The sequence below is a fragment of the Pristis pectinata genome, chromosome 33 (assembly GCF_009764475.1).
Source record: "Pristis pectinata isolate sPriPec2 chromosome 33, sPriPec2.1.pri, whole genome shotgun sequence".
In the NCBI taxonomy this organism is placed as follows: domain Eukaryota; kingdom Metazoa; phylum Chordata; class Chondrichthyes; order Rhinopristiformes; family Pristidae; genus Pristis; species Pristis pectinata.
In genome coordinates, this window is record NC_067437.1 from 11457476 (window position 1) to 11473632 (window position 16157).

The 16157-nt window shown below is 45.0% G+C and overlaps 1 protein-coding gene across 2 annotated transcripts in view; it reads right to left on the minus strand.

Moving 5' to 3' along the window:
- Positions 1-16157, minus strand: part of LOC127585669 (GRB2-related adaptor protein 2-like) — a 55920-nt gene that overhangs the window by 7367 nt on the left and 32396 nt on the right. For both annotated transcript variants that reach the window (XM_052043321.1, XM_052043320.1), the window contains 3 exons: positions 4428-4519; positions 2639-2758; positions 820-988 (listed from right to left, as the gene is read on the minus strand). In XM_052043321.1, the coding sequence (XP_051899281.1) occupies positions 820-988; positions 2639-2758; positions 4428-4519 (381 nt within the window). The remainder of the gene's footprint in view (positions 1-819; positions 989-2638; positions 2759-4427; positions 4520-16157) is intronic.

The following is a 16157-nucleotide window of genomic DNA, read 5'->3' on the forward strand; positions in this document are numbered from 1 at the left end:
GAGAGAGATGCTGCCTGACCTGCTGAGTTCCTCCTGCATCATTGTGTTTGTCATCCAGATTCCAGCATCCACAGTCCTTTCTTCCTCTGGGGATTCATTTCCTTGGGTCTGATCTGCAGTACTACCTGACACTAAAAGTCCATCTAGTGTCCATCTAGTCCATCTAACAGGCAAATGGGTCACAGAAATTGCTCCAAAGCCAACATTTACTTGGTACTAATTTGAATGTAACAGAGCAAGTCTCACCAGTTCCGCGGCTTCACAACTGAACTTGCATTTGCAGCTGTCCTGGCACAGACTGGATCCTTCCATGTTCACAAACTATCGTTTCCCAAATGTCTCGCTTCCCAACACTACTGACTCTTTTTGGGTACCTCTCACCGGGACGAGAAACGTCCATGAGTGACATGCATCTGCAAGATGCCTGTGTGTGTTCGGGGGACTGTGGAGGGGAGATCCTCCAATGTGAAGTAGTGTCAGGGAATCTTTTATGTTGAAGTGGGAGTGGGAACCAGGAGCCTTGGTTTAACGCCACAAAGGCAACCCTTCAAACACAGCAGCATTCACTCTCCAACAGTGCAGTGTTAGTCTCCAATAGTGCCTCACTCTATAGTCCTGCCCCTCCAACAGTGCAGCATTGCCCCTCTGACAGTGCAGCACCCCTACATACTGGCCCTCCAACAGTGCAGCAGTAGTACTGGTCAGAAATGACAGATTAAATTATCCATCCAAGTCTTTGTCTTGACATTTGAGCCCACCACCTCATGACTCCAAACCACAAGCGCTACATGTCAAAACACAAACAACTGATTTATTCACCTTTGCTTCCTTCTTGCCGTCCCTCAGGTAGATTTGTGTTGCTTTGGAGATTGAGCTGACTTTATAATATTCCACCAGCTTGTTCAGGGACTCAAATTTCTCTGACCACAGGAAATAGTGACCTTTGCCATCGCGCAGGACCTTAAAATGCTGGACGTCTTCCTGGTGCCTGAAAAAAGATCCGCTTTGTAACTGAGACGCCATCAACGATGCGATTATAATTCCGGAATTCTGGAGCCACCCAAGTTTGAGAACCTAGGTCTGCTAAAGGCATAGGACAAGGTTTGGGTCCAATCTGAGGGAAAAGATTTGGAATCACTCTTGAGTAGAACACTAGATGGTACAACCTTTCACCATGTTGCGACAACTCTCTCTCTGTTTCTTGCCATTGGGATTGGTTCCATTACTGATTCCATTAGAGTATGGCTGAGTAAAACAAGCCTAAGTTACTAAGAAATCCATAGCACTATGTGTCAAGACTGTCAAAGGACAGGAGGAGCCCATTCACCTTATTGATTCGGTACAATTATTCAACAGGGTCTTGGCTGATCTATAGTTAATTCCATTTGCCTACCTTGGTTCCATAGTGGTTCCCTAATGCTTCCTTGCATGGAACTTCTATCTCTTGACCAAGCTGCGTTAGAATATATCATTCCCAAATCCTTGCATCCTGGATATTTCTCTCAACCAAGTCATCTCTGTACTTGGTACACCTGGCAAGTCAACTTTGCTCATGTTCCAATGCTCAGATTCATATTGGGATAATCATTGCATTATGAAATCTTGCCTTTGACTTTAGAAGAATGTGTTCAGCTTTTCGAACCTGTTTAATTTCCCAAAAACAATGCAGATGGAGGACAATCAACTCTCAGGGGAACCCTCCCATTAGTCCAAATTCACTTCCTATTTCCCTGTACCCCTGGAACTTATTCTCTCTCACATCTCCACCAACTCCCCTTTCATTTTTTTGCCAGTAACCTACACCAGGGATAGTTTACAGTATCCAGTTAACCCGACCAGTACATCCTTAGAAACCAGAGCACCTCGGGAAACCCACATGGTCACGGGGAGAATACACTAATTCCATAGAGAGAGCAAGCTCGAGCCTAGGTCTCTGGAGTTGGAGGAACAGCACTATCTGCTGCATCACCATCCAATTCCAGTGTTCAAATCTCATTCCAATCTTCCTGATACTCTTGAATAACATTGCCTTCTTCACGCAAATGTATAATCCAAATGTTGCACTCCTCACTTACATTTTGGTTACTTTGCAAATATGTTTCAGATGTTGCTATGAAGTTAATGGCATTGTTGAATCTAATTGATTAAATTTATGCTTAAAATCTATTGATCCATCCACCAATCTGTCTATTTATCCATTCTTCAAGCTATTCTTCAAGCTATCATCAATCAGCTGTGATCCACTGGTGCATCAGTCAATCTTTATCTCTATTCATCAATCAAACAATCAATTACTATCCATCAATTGGTCTAACCATGCTTTGATCAGTGCGTCCTGCATACAGCACACATCAGACCCCAATTCTAATCTTAATTCAGGTCTTCGACTCTCAGTGATTCATCTGAGCTCCCAATGTCCTCACAATATTGCTGGGAGAGTTCAGAATCTTTAAGCCAACGTCACTCAGACCTGTTCATTCCAAGTTGCTCTGCCTCTGAGTGCTGAGGTGAGGCTGGGGTAAGACACACTCAGTGGGCCGAATGGCCTGTTTCTCTGCTGTATAAGCTGTCCAAGCCGAGAGCAAGTGGACAATGCCCCTCTCTAGGGGGAGTTTGTGCTTCCCACCATGTAACCTACCTGACCGAGATAGAGAACTCATTCTTGGAGCTCTGGCTGGCTCTGATAAGGAAGAATCCCACATCTTGCTCCAAAAGAATGTTCTCTGCTTCACTCCGGCCAATCCCACCGTAGAACCAGCTGTTGGAGAAAATAAATCAGTATTAAGATACATTCATGAGTTAAGGTGAAAGAAGCTCACTGCCCCAGACTGGTGTTCCTCTCAGCCTTGTCATCCAACACCACCACAAACCAGTGACTCCACCACCTCACCTGGTAGATGAGAACTCAGAGAGTGGTGAGTGTGTGGAATGGGCTGCCGGCAACGGTGGTGGATGCGGATACGATAGGGTCTTTTAAGAGGCTTTTGGATAGGTACATGGATAGGTACATGGCTCTTGAGTATTTTATAGCAAGTGACAGTGCTATATGCCTACAACATGCATCTTGACTGCCACTTGCTATAAAATACTCAAGAGCAGCTATTCCCAATATCATAGATAGTGCTGCTATCCTCTGTTATATGAACAAGAAATACTGTTCCCTGTATGTATGGAGGCCCTGCTAATTTCTGTGACGTAGACAGGAAATGCTGCTGCTTATAACACAGGAGGAGCTGCTATTTATGGTACACGCAGAAACTACCATGGTATACAGTGGAGCTGCTACACTTACAATTTATTATTGATTATTGCCTCATGTACCAAGACACAGTGAAAATCTTTGCTTTGCATGCCATCCATACAGATCATTTCATCACATCAGTACTTTGAGGTAGTACAATGGAGACATAGAACATAGAACATTACAGCACAGTACAGGCCCTTCGGCCCACGATGTTGTGCCGACATTTTATCCTGCTCTAAGATCTATCTAACCCTTCCCTCCCACGTAGCCCTCCATTTCTCTATCATTCATGCGGCTATCTAAGAGTCTCTTAAATGTCCCGAATGTATCTGCCCCCACAATCTCTGCTGGCAGTGCGTTCCACACACCCACCACTCTCTGTGTAAAAAACTTACCCCTCACATCCCCCTTATACCTTCCTCCAATCACCTTAAAATTATGTCCCCTCGTGTTAGTCATTTTCGCCCTGGGAAAAAGTCTCTGACTGTCCACTCGATCTATGCCTCTTATCATCTTGTACACCTCTATCAAGTCCCCTCTCATCCCCCTTCTCTCCAAAGAGAAAAACCCTAGCTCGCTCAACCTATCCTCATAAGACAATACAGAATGCAGAATAAAGTGTTACAGTTACAGATTAAGTGCAGTGCAGGCAGACAATAAGGTGCAAGGCTATAATGAGGTAGATTGTGAGGTCAAGAGTCCATTTTATTGTGCTAGGGGACCATTCAATAGTCTTATAACAGCGGGATAGAAGTTGTCCTTGAGCCTGGTGGTACGTGCTTTCAGGCTTTTGTATCTTCTGCCTGATGGGAGGGGGGAGAAGAGAGAATGTCCGGGGTGGGTGGGGTCTTTGATTATGTTGGCCGCTTTACCGAGGCAGCCAGAAGTGTAGACAGAGTCCATGGAGGGGAGGCTGGTTTCCATGATGTGCTGGGCTGTGTCCACAATTCTCTGCAGTTTCTTGTGGTCTCGGGCAGAGTAGTTGCTGTACCAAGCCGTGATGCATCCGGATTGGTGCATGGTGAGCGTTGAAGGGGACATACCAAATTTTTCTCATATACAGAGAGGCTGCTCTTTCCTACATGCTGCTTTAAGTCCATTTAGCAAGGAGTCGCATTGACTTAGAGCTGGGGTGTGTGACCCGCCAGGGATCAGAGTCATGTGCTGTATTGCCGACACTAACCTGGGAAAGTTAATTTCTATGTAGTTCTTCGGCACAAATCCCTCACGTCCATGAAGTTCAGCCTTGTACCAGTCTTCCTCGGTGCTCAGAACCTGGAGGACAAGATGGACAAAGTTAAGAAGGAAAGGCTCTGGGAAGGATACTGACGGTTCAACCTCCCATCTATTCCCGACTGGACAAAGACAAGGATGAATCAGGAGCAGCTCGACCCCTAGAACCAGGTCTGCCATTCATTAAGATCATAACTGCTCTGACTGTAACCTCAGCCTACCCCTCTGTAACCTCTCCCCTTCTTGCCTTAAGAATATTCAAAGGCTCTGTTTCCACCACAATGAGAGTTCCAAAGACTCGTGCCCCTCTGAGAGAGAACTGGGACAGAGGACTGTTGAGGGGGGTATCAGCATAAATGGGTTAAACCAGCAGTGTTAGAGACACAACCATACTGGTGAGAAGTTTAAGATACTTTCCCCCCCTTTGTGTTTGGGTCCTTATGAAATTCTTCTTGCAGAGGGTGCTGAACCTCTGAATTCTCTATCCCAGAGGGTTGAGGAGCCTGGATTATTATTTAAAGAGGAGGTAGATAGATTTTTGGAAGATTGGGAGATTGAGCTCCTTGGGGAACTGGCACAGAGGAGGAGATGGCGCCTAGGGCAGATCAGCCTTGATCATATTGAATGGTGGTACAGGTTTGAGGGGCCGAGTGGCCTTCTCCTGCTCCTGTTTTCTTATGTATTTATGTTCATTTGAATTACATAGAACATAGAACACTACAGCACGGTACAGGCCCTTCGGCCCACAATGTTGTGCTGACATTTTATCCTGCTCTAAGATCTATCTAACCCTTCCCTCCCACATAGCCCACTATTTTTCTATCATTCATGTGTCTATCTAAATGTCTCTCAAATGTCCCTAATGTATCTGCCCCCACAGCCTCTGCAGGCAGTGCTTTCCACACACCCACCGCTCTCTGTGTAAAAAAACTTACCCCTGACATCCCCCTTATACCTTCCTCCAATCACCTTAAAATTATGTCCCCTCGTGTTAGCCATTGTCGCCCTAGGAAAAAGTCTCTGACTGTCCACTCGATCTATGCCTCTTATTAGGAGCAGGTTCAGAGCATTCAGCCCCTCAAACCTGCCCTGCTATTCAGTAAGATCATGGACAATCTGATTGTTACCTTAATGCCACTTCCTACCCCTTTACTTATTGAGAATCGGTCTAATTTTGACCCTGCTTCCAGCACCCTCTGGGGAAGAGAGTTTCAAAGACTCTTGAACCTCTGAGAGAAAATTTTGCTTCTTAAATGGGCGATCCCGTATTTTTAAACATTGACACCCTGGTTCTAGATTATCCCACAAGAGGAAACATCTTCATACCCATGCTGTCAAGACCCCATGGAATCAGTGCCCTGACTAGCAGCAGACGATTTGTTTGCTGGTTAGACATCGATGTGGTTAAGCGTCCCAGGGTGTTTCTCAGGAGCAATTTCAGAATTGACAGGTGATATTGGTATTGATTTATTATTGTCACATGTACCGAGAAACTGAAAAGCTTTTGTTTGCATACCATCCAGACAATTCATTCCACACGTAAGTACATTGAGGTGGTAAAAATAAAAACAGAATGAAGAATATAGTGTTGCAGTTGCAAAGAAAATGCAGTGCAGGTAAACAAATAACATGCAAGGACCACAGCGAGGTAGATCAGTAGGTTAAGAGTACATCTTTAACATATGAGAGGTCTGTTCAATAGTCTTATAACAGTGGGATAGAAATTGTCCTTGAGCTTGGTGGTACATGTTCTCAAGCTTTTGTATCTTCTTCCCAGTGGGAAAGGGGAGAAGAGACAATGACTGAGGTTGGGAGAGGCAGCAGGAAGTGTAGACAGATTCAGTGGAGGGGAGGCTGGTTTGCGCGATGGATTGGGCTGTGTTCACAACTCTTGTGGTGTTGGGCAGAGCATCTGTGGACTGTGATATGTCTGGATAGGATGCCTTCTATGGTGCATCTGTAAAGATTGGTAGGAGTCATTGGGGACATGCTGAATTTCCTTAGCCTTCTGAGGAAGTAGATGCATGGGTGTGCTTTCTTGGCCGTAGCGTCAATGTGGCCGGACCAGGACAAATTGCTGGTGATATTTACACAAGTGATCCAAAACCTGGTGAAACTTTAGGGGCAAAAAATTGTGGGACCATGCAAGACAAACTGGAGAGCTCAACCAGGGGCACCATGGGCTGAATGATCTTCTGTGCCGTCCCAGAAAGATTCTATAAATTTGCCCTGTGTTTGGCTCTTGAACGTGGCACCATGAGAAAACTCTAAGATCCTTCTACTGCAGCTTCAGGCCACAGAGCAAGGCTTGGTTTCCTCACAGTGCACCTGTGTTGCCTCAAAGAGCAAGGCAGGCTTCATCTCTGCACGCCAAAGCCCTTCTACTTCTCTCTCAGCTTCCTGAAGCCATCTGATAGCAAAGCAACTGACAGAACACTCCCTCTTATCACAACTCTCATCTCTGACAAGTGGTGCACAACTGTCAGTACCTGAGTTTTAAGCATCTCACCTCTGCTGCAACAGTTATTCCTCAACTGTGATCAACACATTTCTTTTCTGTTATCCTAAGATAGAAGCAATAATGGCACAGACAGGATTTTAATAAAAATCATCTTTATGGGCAGTTAGAGATGGCCTATAAACGATGGCCTTGCGCACATCCAATAAATAAATAAGAAACGTCAGCATCGCTTGTAGTAAGGGATTGGAGTTCAGTTCTGATGAAGGATTTTCTCGTGAAGATTTGACTCTGGGTCACGGTTGCCATGACAGCATTGTCAGGAATTATTTTGCTGGGAATGGAATTTGTCATATTCATAGTGAGCAGAGCACAGGAACAAATCCTTCGGAGCACCGAGTCCGTGCCAACAACCAACCACACATTTACACCAGATGAAGGGTCTCGACCTGAAACGTCGACTGTCCGTTTCCCTCCACAGATGCTGCCTGACCTGCTGGGTTCCTCCAGCATCTTGTGTGTGTTGCTCTAGATTTCCAGAATCTGCAGTCTTTCTTGCATCTCCCTATTTTATCTTCCCCACATTCCCATCAACTCTCCCCAGGTTATTACCACACACTTACACCAGCGACCAGTTAAGCCACCAACCTACATGTCTTTGGGGTGTGGGAGGAAACTGGAGCACCCTGGGGTAACACACACACACAGTCATAGGAAGAACGTGCAAACTCCACACAGACAGCACCGGAGGCTGGGATTGAACTCGGGTCACTGTACCCGTGAGACAGCAGTGCTACTAGCTGCACCGCTGTGCCACCCTTCAGCTATTTCTCTCTCCACGGATACCGCCTGACCTGCCGAGTGTTTCTGACATTTGCTGTTTTTGTGCCTGGACTTAATGCTTGCCTCAACTCTGAATGTAAAGGAATAATTTCCACTTGCCTGAAAGAACCTCAAGAAGCTCAATACAACCCAAAATACGCCTTACGGGCACCCAATACACTCCCCTGAAGTTTCACCCTTCCACCACCAGCGCGCCATGGTGCAGTGTGTACCATTCATAAGATGTTTCTTGCTAAGGTTACTCCCACAGCCCTTCCCAAATCCATAACCTGTATCACCTAGAAGAACAAAGCGAGAGGCACATGGAAGACACCAATATCCACAATCCCTCCTCCAAAACACACAACGTCTCCATTGGAACATGAATCTCCATTCCTTCATTGCTCTTTGGTCTAAACATTTCGAATGTTGAAAGGACTGGACAGACTAGATGTGGCTAAGTTGTTTCCCTTGGTGGATGAGTCCAGGACTAGAAGGCACAGTCTTAGAATTAGAGGATACCCATTTAGACCAGAAATGAGGAGAAATTTCTTTAGCCAGAGGGTCATGGATTTATGGAATTCGTTGCCACATACAGCTGTGGAGGCCCGATCATTGGGGGTGTTTAAGGCGGAGATTGATAGGTATCTAATTAGTCGATGTATCAAGGGATATGGGGAAAAGGCCGGGAATTGGGGCTAGATGGGAGAAAAGTTTAGCTCTTGGTGAGGTAGCGGAGCAGACTTGATGGGCTGAATGGACTACTGCTGCTCCTTTGTCTTGTGGTCTTGTGATCTTGTGTTCTTGACATCCTTGCTGTGGGACCACTTTCACCCACAGACTACTGCAGTATATAGAGATGGATCAACACCAGCTTCTTGAGGGCAGTTGTGGATGGCCAACAAATACAGGCTTGTCCATGTCCCATAAGTGAAAGAAAGAAACCTTAAGCAACCCTCTTAATACGGAACTGGAGTCTGATACTGCTCGGTAAGGCTATGATCAAAGACCGACAACACTGGCAAAGACGGCTTGTTTTTATCACCAAAGATGCAGTATCACAAGTTGAAGACAGCACGGTGGCGCAGCTGGTAGAGCCGCTGCCTCACAGCGCCGGAGACCCAGGTTCAATCCTGACCTTGGGTGCAATTTGTGTGGAGTTTGCACGTTTTCCGTGACTTTGTGGGTTTCCTCTGGATGCTCCGGTTTCCTCCCACATCCCAAAGAGGTGCCAGTTAGAAGTTTAATTGGTCAATGTAAATTGCCCCTAGCGTGTGGGTGAGTGGTAGAATCTGGGGGGACGATGAGAATGTGGGGAGAATTGAAAGTGGGATTAATGTAGGATTAGTGTAAATGGGTGCTTGATGGTTAGCATGGTGGGACGAAGGGCCTACTTCCTTGCTGTATGTCTCCAGGTTTACTGGATTTCATTTCATTGATTTCCCTGGGTGGAGGATGTGGCAGATTTTAACTCATGACCAAGGAAGAGCTGAGGGATAAAAACAGAAAATGCTGGAAACACTCAGCAGGTCAGTCAGCACCTGCAGAGAAAAAGAGAGAGAAAGAGAGAGAGAGAGAGAAACAGAGCTAATGGTTCAGAACCCACCGTCAGAACTGGGAGAAAGAGAAAACAACTTAGCTTTCAGTTGCTGAGACGGTTGGGGAAGGATGCAGAGAACAAAGGAAATGCCTCTATTGTGGGACATAAGGAGAAGGTGGGAAGGGTTGGGAAGTACTGGGTACGACCTGAACTAGGAATCCAGGACAAGATTAACATGTCAATGGCCATGTGATCTCTGAACAGGAAGTTCTCAAATCTGTGGTATTCAGCTTCTGAAGGGTCACAATATTTCCCCGAGTGTCTGGGAGTTGGAGAAGGTAGAAGGCCAACAGCCTGCAGCCTGTCAGTTAAATTCTCCCGGGGTATAACCTATCAACACCCATGGCGTGACTGATATTTGGAAAACATCCCAGCCTCACCTCAGGATGTCCTGTGTCATCACACAGAAAGTTTTCTCACATTTTCACAGAAACTGCTTTTAAATGTAAAACATTCACATTTGTTCCTTGAATAGAAATGATCTAATCTGCAGAATTCTTCGTATTGCTTGATAAATTGACCAGCTACATCCCTCGTTGTCGATTCCCCGTCCAATTTACAGCCTCTGTTGCCTGTGAGTTTTCTGAATGAAATACCCTCCAAATTTAGGCTTCCTTGTTTTCGCTCCCCATCCCCACCCCGCCCTTTTGTTTTATCAAACACACCCAGAGCAGGACAGCACGAGTCAGGTGCAGAGTAAAGTTCACCCCGCACTGTGCAGCAAACACTCCCAGGACAGGGGCAGTATAGGTTAAGTAAAGAGTAAAGCTCTCACTACACTGTTCAAACAAACACTCTCAGGATAGGGACAATACAGGTTAGATACAGAGTAAAGCTCCCTCTATATTGTCCCAACCAATATTGACAGTGGCATCCCTGGCCTGATTATGTTGACTGAGCCTGAGGCTAACATATACGGCACAAGGTACATCACCTTACTTGTACCTTCTCCCACTCAGTTACCAACACAATTCTGTAGTCCGATTACCAGACAATAGTGGATGGTTCCAATATCGTTCCACTAAACCACATGAGTTTAGAACATAAGAAATAGAAATAGGAAGATAATGTCTGATCCTTTATCCCGGCAAAACTTTCCTGAACTACTATTGCTCTCTGATGACAGATTTTGATTTTAACCCATATTTGGCCCAAGGTTACTTTTAAGTTGATTCTTTTTTGTAAGAAAGCTTAAGTACCTAATAATGAAACACATAAATACTAAAATACAATGTTATTAAACATCAGTAATAATCCTGTAAGTGAATAGACTTATGGAAGTGCATATTCTACAATGTCATCAATACATGAAGCACTTCTGCACAAGGTGTAAAAAATGACAGAGAACATGTCTACCAGAAAAGATGAGAACCAAAAAACAAAGCGTTTGTAACTTCCTATAGAATAGGCACGAACTTCAAAAGGAAGATGCCACAATGATTAATTTCACCCACAATTTAAAAACAATTAAGTATAAATGCTTGACTATAAACTCCACAGAAGTTCTCCAAGTTCATGATGAACAATATCTACAGGCATCATCAGCAACAGTCATTGGGAACTGCCATCATCAACATGTCCTGTTTCAGAAGAACTTTGCACCTTTCATGCTGTTGTTTGTGAATCAGTACATATCGGACAATTGTGGGTTCAAACCCCACTCCAGAAACTTGAACACAACAATTTGGATGCCACTTCGAGGGCTGTACTGAGGGAGTGCTGGACTGTCAGAGGCACAGTCCTTCAGATGGAACGAGGCCTTTCCTTCTCTCTCAGGTGGATGTGAATGGTGCCATTTCAAAGGAAGAGCTGGGAAGTCCTCCTTGGCTTCCTGGGGAACATTTATTCCCTAGTCAATAAAACTGAGTACAGGTTAACTGACCATTATCACTTTGCAGTTCATGGGAGCTTGCTGTGTATAATTTGTTTCCTGGGTTTGCTGCATTTTAGATTAGTAGTTGATTGGGATAAAGCACTTTGGTTTGTTCAAGATGTGAAAAGCACATAGTATTTCAAACTCCTTGTCTTTTCATGTGGTCATAGTGTTATGGACCAGCATGCTCTCCACTTGACCTGACTGGGTAACCAGCTTGCTCAAGTCAGGTGGACTTGCCAAGCCAGCCAATCCAGTGTGGACCAGGGTAAGGGTAGGGAAGTGAACCCTGACTTTGGCGTTACAGTGTCCCGACCAATGAGACTTTGCAGTGCCAAGATGGGGACTAGAGGGTCTGTCAGTGTTCACCATCAGTTGCAGTGGTCTGTGGTTAAACACCATTGAAAGGAAGGGGGAGGAGCTCGCAAAAGGTGCAGTGGGAGGTTAATTTGCAAGTATGAGGTTCACAGAATCTGCAAAATTCGCTCAGCTTTGCAGTTCAGTCAGTGGCAACCACCGCCCATCCCCCTCCTTGAAACAAAACTCACTGACTACATGCAGCTGGAGTTATTGTCCAGAACGTGTGAGAGTTGGTTTTGCTCAGACCACTTCACGTTACCTCAGGAGACATCCTGTCCCACCGAATGTGAAAATGAAACAGCTGCTCATCTGAACAGGATTTTTCACACATGCTGCTGACAGATCAATTTAGTTGTGCGCAAATTGGATGTGGCAATTCCTATAACATGACTGCAACCCAAAACATCTCCATTGTCCGTAGGCACGCAGTAATCTCCTGCAAGTAAGATGAAAGGTGCTACAAAAATGCAAGACTTTCTCTGCAAATAAGAGAGAATAAAGAACAAAGGAGTGAAAGCAGAAACTGCTGAGGATACTCAGCAGGTCAGGCAGCATCTGTGGAAGCGGAAACAGAGTTAATGTATCAGTTTGAATGAAGGGTCTCTGTTTCTCTCTCCACAGATGCTGCATGACCTGCTTCTTACCCTCTGCATTTCGATTTTTATTTCAGATTTCCAGCATCTGCAGGTTTTTTAAAAAAAATTTTTTGTACAGGTCACGGTGATCGAAGGAGGCCATTCGGCCCACCATACTTTCCAGCATCTGTTGGTCTGCAGCCAAACAACATCATCTTCCCTCCACATCCTTGTATCGCCATAGATAGGAGCATTTCTATAGCGCCTTTCTCCACCTCCAAAGCACTTTACAGCCAACTGAGTATTTTTCAGAAGTATGATCTCAGTTGTAATATCAGAGAAGAAGTTCCCACAAAATGCAGTTGAGGATAATGTGCTTTAGTGATCTTGGAGTCAGAAAAGTGGCATTGCGGGCGTTCTACAGTGGGGTTTAACTGTAGGGGTGGGGTGTTAATATTTTGTCAGATGGCTGAGAACGAACCAAACCTGGTTTTTCAATATCCAACCTCAGTCAGGCTTGCTGTTATTATTCCCTGCACAGAGCAAGACTACCCACTTCAGAGAAAGGGTGTGGTGGGGAGTAACTCCCTGGAGTAACCGTATCCGAGGTTGGTTCATTTCTGGTACCACATATGAGGCGGTGAGAGGTGGTAAACTATTCTGCTGTGAAAAACATCACAACATGTGGCCACATACATGTAAACACTTGCATGTACACACACAAACACACACACACACACACACAAGCACACAACATGCACACATACACACAAGCACACACACACCACATACACAAACACATACACAAGGACATGCACGCTCGCGCGTGCACACACACACACACACACACACACACACACACACAGGCACACACACCACAAGGACATACACATAGGTACACACACCACAAGGACATACACACAGGTACGCACACTCAAGGACATACACAAACTCACAAGTACACATACAAACAAAACGCGCACGTGCGCACACACACACACACACACACACACACACACGGACATCCACACGTGCACACATAAGCAAACACACAGACAAGTACACAACACACATACACACACAGGGAGTCAGCTCACTAGAGTTAGGGTAGGATGAAGAGTAATTTCCAAATGGAATGACAAACAGATTTGCACCCGGCACTGAAGTGCAGATTGTAAATAAACCAAAAATGAGGAAGTGTTGTAGTGTCAGAGGAACAGCACAGGGAGTACCGGACTGTTGAAGGGGAGCTGTACTGAGGGAGACAGGGGGCTGCGCTGAAGGTGTGCTCTGTCGGAGGGGCAGTACTGAGGGAGTGCCGCACTGTCGGAGGGGCAGTACTGAGGGAGTGCTTCACTGTCGGAGGGGCAGTACTGAGGGAGTGCCGCACTGTCGGAGGGGCAGTACTGAGGTAGTGCTGCATTGTCCGAGCGTATTGAACAAAATGTTATATTGAACCACAGAAGAATGTTAGGAGAGGGATCAAATATGTGGCCTTAATGAGTGTTTCAAAGGATGAGGGTGTGGTGGAGAGGTTTAGGGATGTACTTCCAGAGCTTGGGATCTCAGCTGAAGATTTTGCCACCATTGGCACAAAGATTAAACTGGGAGATAATCAAGAGACCAGAATTAACAAAGCATTGAGATGTCGGAGAGTGTAGGGATGGAGGACATTACAGAGACAGGGAGGAGCAAGACGAGGGATGGAGACATGGGAGACTGCAGATGCTGGAATCTGGAGCAACACACAATCCGCTGGAGGAACTCAGCGGGTCAAGCAGCATCTGTGGGGGTGGAAGGAACAGTCCACGTTTTGGGTCAAAACCCCTCACCACTTCGCACTAAAATGTTTTTTTTTGTTCTAATTGTTTTCTTTCTTGTAAAAATTGTGTATAATTTATGTTTAATTTATGTTTTTTTGTGAATGCTGCTTATCTGATGCTATGTGCCTGTGATGCTGCTGCAAGTAAGTTTTTCATTGCAACACCCACAAAATACTGGAGGAACTCAGCAGGTCAGGCAGCATCTATGGAGGGAAATGAACAGTCGACATTTCAGCTTGAGATCCTTCATCAGGACAGTTTTTCTTTGCACCTGTGCATACATGTACTTGTGGATATGACTTTGACTTTGACTCTCAGGAGACAGGAGATTTGACAACAAAAGAACAAAAATTTTAAACTGTGACCATTGCATCTCAGCAAGCAACAAGCATTTGTAGTTAGCAAGCTCAAGGGTGGGGGGGGGGGGGGCGCGGTGAATGGAAGTTGGTGCAAGTTAGGACACAGGGCAGCAGAGTGTGGACAACTCCATCCTTATGCTGTATAAGGGAAGGTGAGCTTAAACACCCCTTACTCATACTGCCAAAGAGCTTCCCAGAGCTGTCCGTGTATCTCATTCTGAGTGTACACAGGTTCGAGTTGCCTCCACAGAGAAATGCTGTGCAGATTTCGTGCATTGCAAAGTGCATTTACTAGTAAGAAGCCTTTGCCTGTCACCTCTGCACACTTTGCAATAACTCTGCAATGCTGAAATGACCTGAAACATTAACTGTTTCTTTTTTACAGATTGGTAAATTGGTAAATCAGTTTATTATTGTCAAGTGGAGTTTATTGTCATATGCACGTACATGTGTGCACAGGTGCAATGAAAAACTTACTTGCACATAGCATCTTATAAGCAGCACTCACAAGAAAAATGTAAACTAAACATAAATTATACACAGTTTTTACAAGAAAGAACACAATTAAAACAAAAAAAACAAAGTCCATTTTAGTGCAAAGTGATTATAGTTTTGCTAAACTGTCACATGTACCAAGATACAGTGAAAAACTTTGTTTTGGATGCCATCCATACAGATCACTTCATCACGTCAGTGCATTGAGGTAGTACAAGGTAAAACAATAACAGAATGCAGAATAAAGTGTTATATTTATAGAGAAAATGCAGTGCAGGCAGACTATAAGGTGCAAAGGCCATAAAGAGGTAGATTTTGAGGTCAAGAGTCCATCTTATTGTACTAGGGCACCATTCAGTAGTCTTATAACAGTGGGATAGAAGTTGTCCTTGAGCCTGGTGATACGTGCTTTCATGCTTTTGTATCTTCTGCCCGATGGGAGGGGGCAGAAGAGAGGATGTCCGGGTGGGTGTGGTCTTTGATTATGCTGGCTGCTTTACAGAGGCAGCAAGAAGTGCAGACAGATGCTGCCTGACCTCTGAATGTTTCCAACTTTTTCCATTTCCATTTCAGATTTCCTGCAACTGCAATTTTTTTTATTTAAATTAGAGCGGCTCTCACAGGGACAGACCCATAAGCAGCCGTTGACGCAAGTGAGTGGTTTTCACCTGCGTTCCTTGAAGGAGCTGTTAAATCCAACCGTTGTGGGTCGGAGCCACAGTCAGCTTCCTTACCGCTGGACGGTTTGTGACGTATTGGGAAGGACTAGAACAAATGGGGAAAGCATTGTTCCCTCTGCTGTGGCAGCAGAGAGCCTGGGAAGCAATGGCTATTGGACAGGGCAGAAATTAGATAGACTGTTGGGCTAGGAAGAGAGGGTGAGCCACTGGAATGCTTTAGTTATGGACTGAATCAGGCTATGGGGTGAGAGCGAGACAGTGGGATTAGTTTGGGATTGAAGAGGGTGTATGGTTAGTTTAGATTTAACACACAACACAGAAGATTGCAGAGCAGTGGATCAGTATGAGATCCATAAAGGCAAATGGGAAGGTATTAGGATAATGGGATTAATTTTAGATCAACATGGGCCAATGGGGAGAGAAGGGGGAAGAGGGCATAACTTGGAAGTGGTAGAACGTGGAGTGAAGGTGAACGAATGAGTTTACACTGGGACTATTGCATAAAGTGATTACAGATGCAATGAGTAGAACAGCCTCTTGTTGTTTTGCAAAACTTGACGTTTCATTACAAGAGGTGAAACAGTGAAAGAAACACAGTTAGTTTCTACGGGAGTTTGCAGAACTTGTTAAATAGG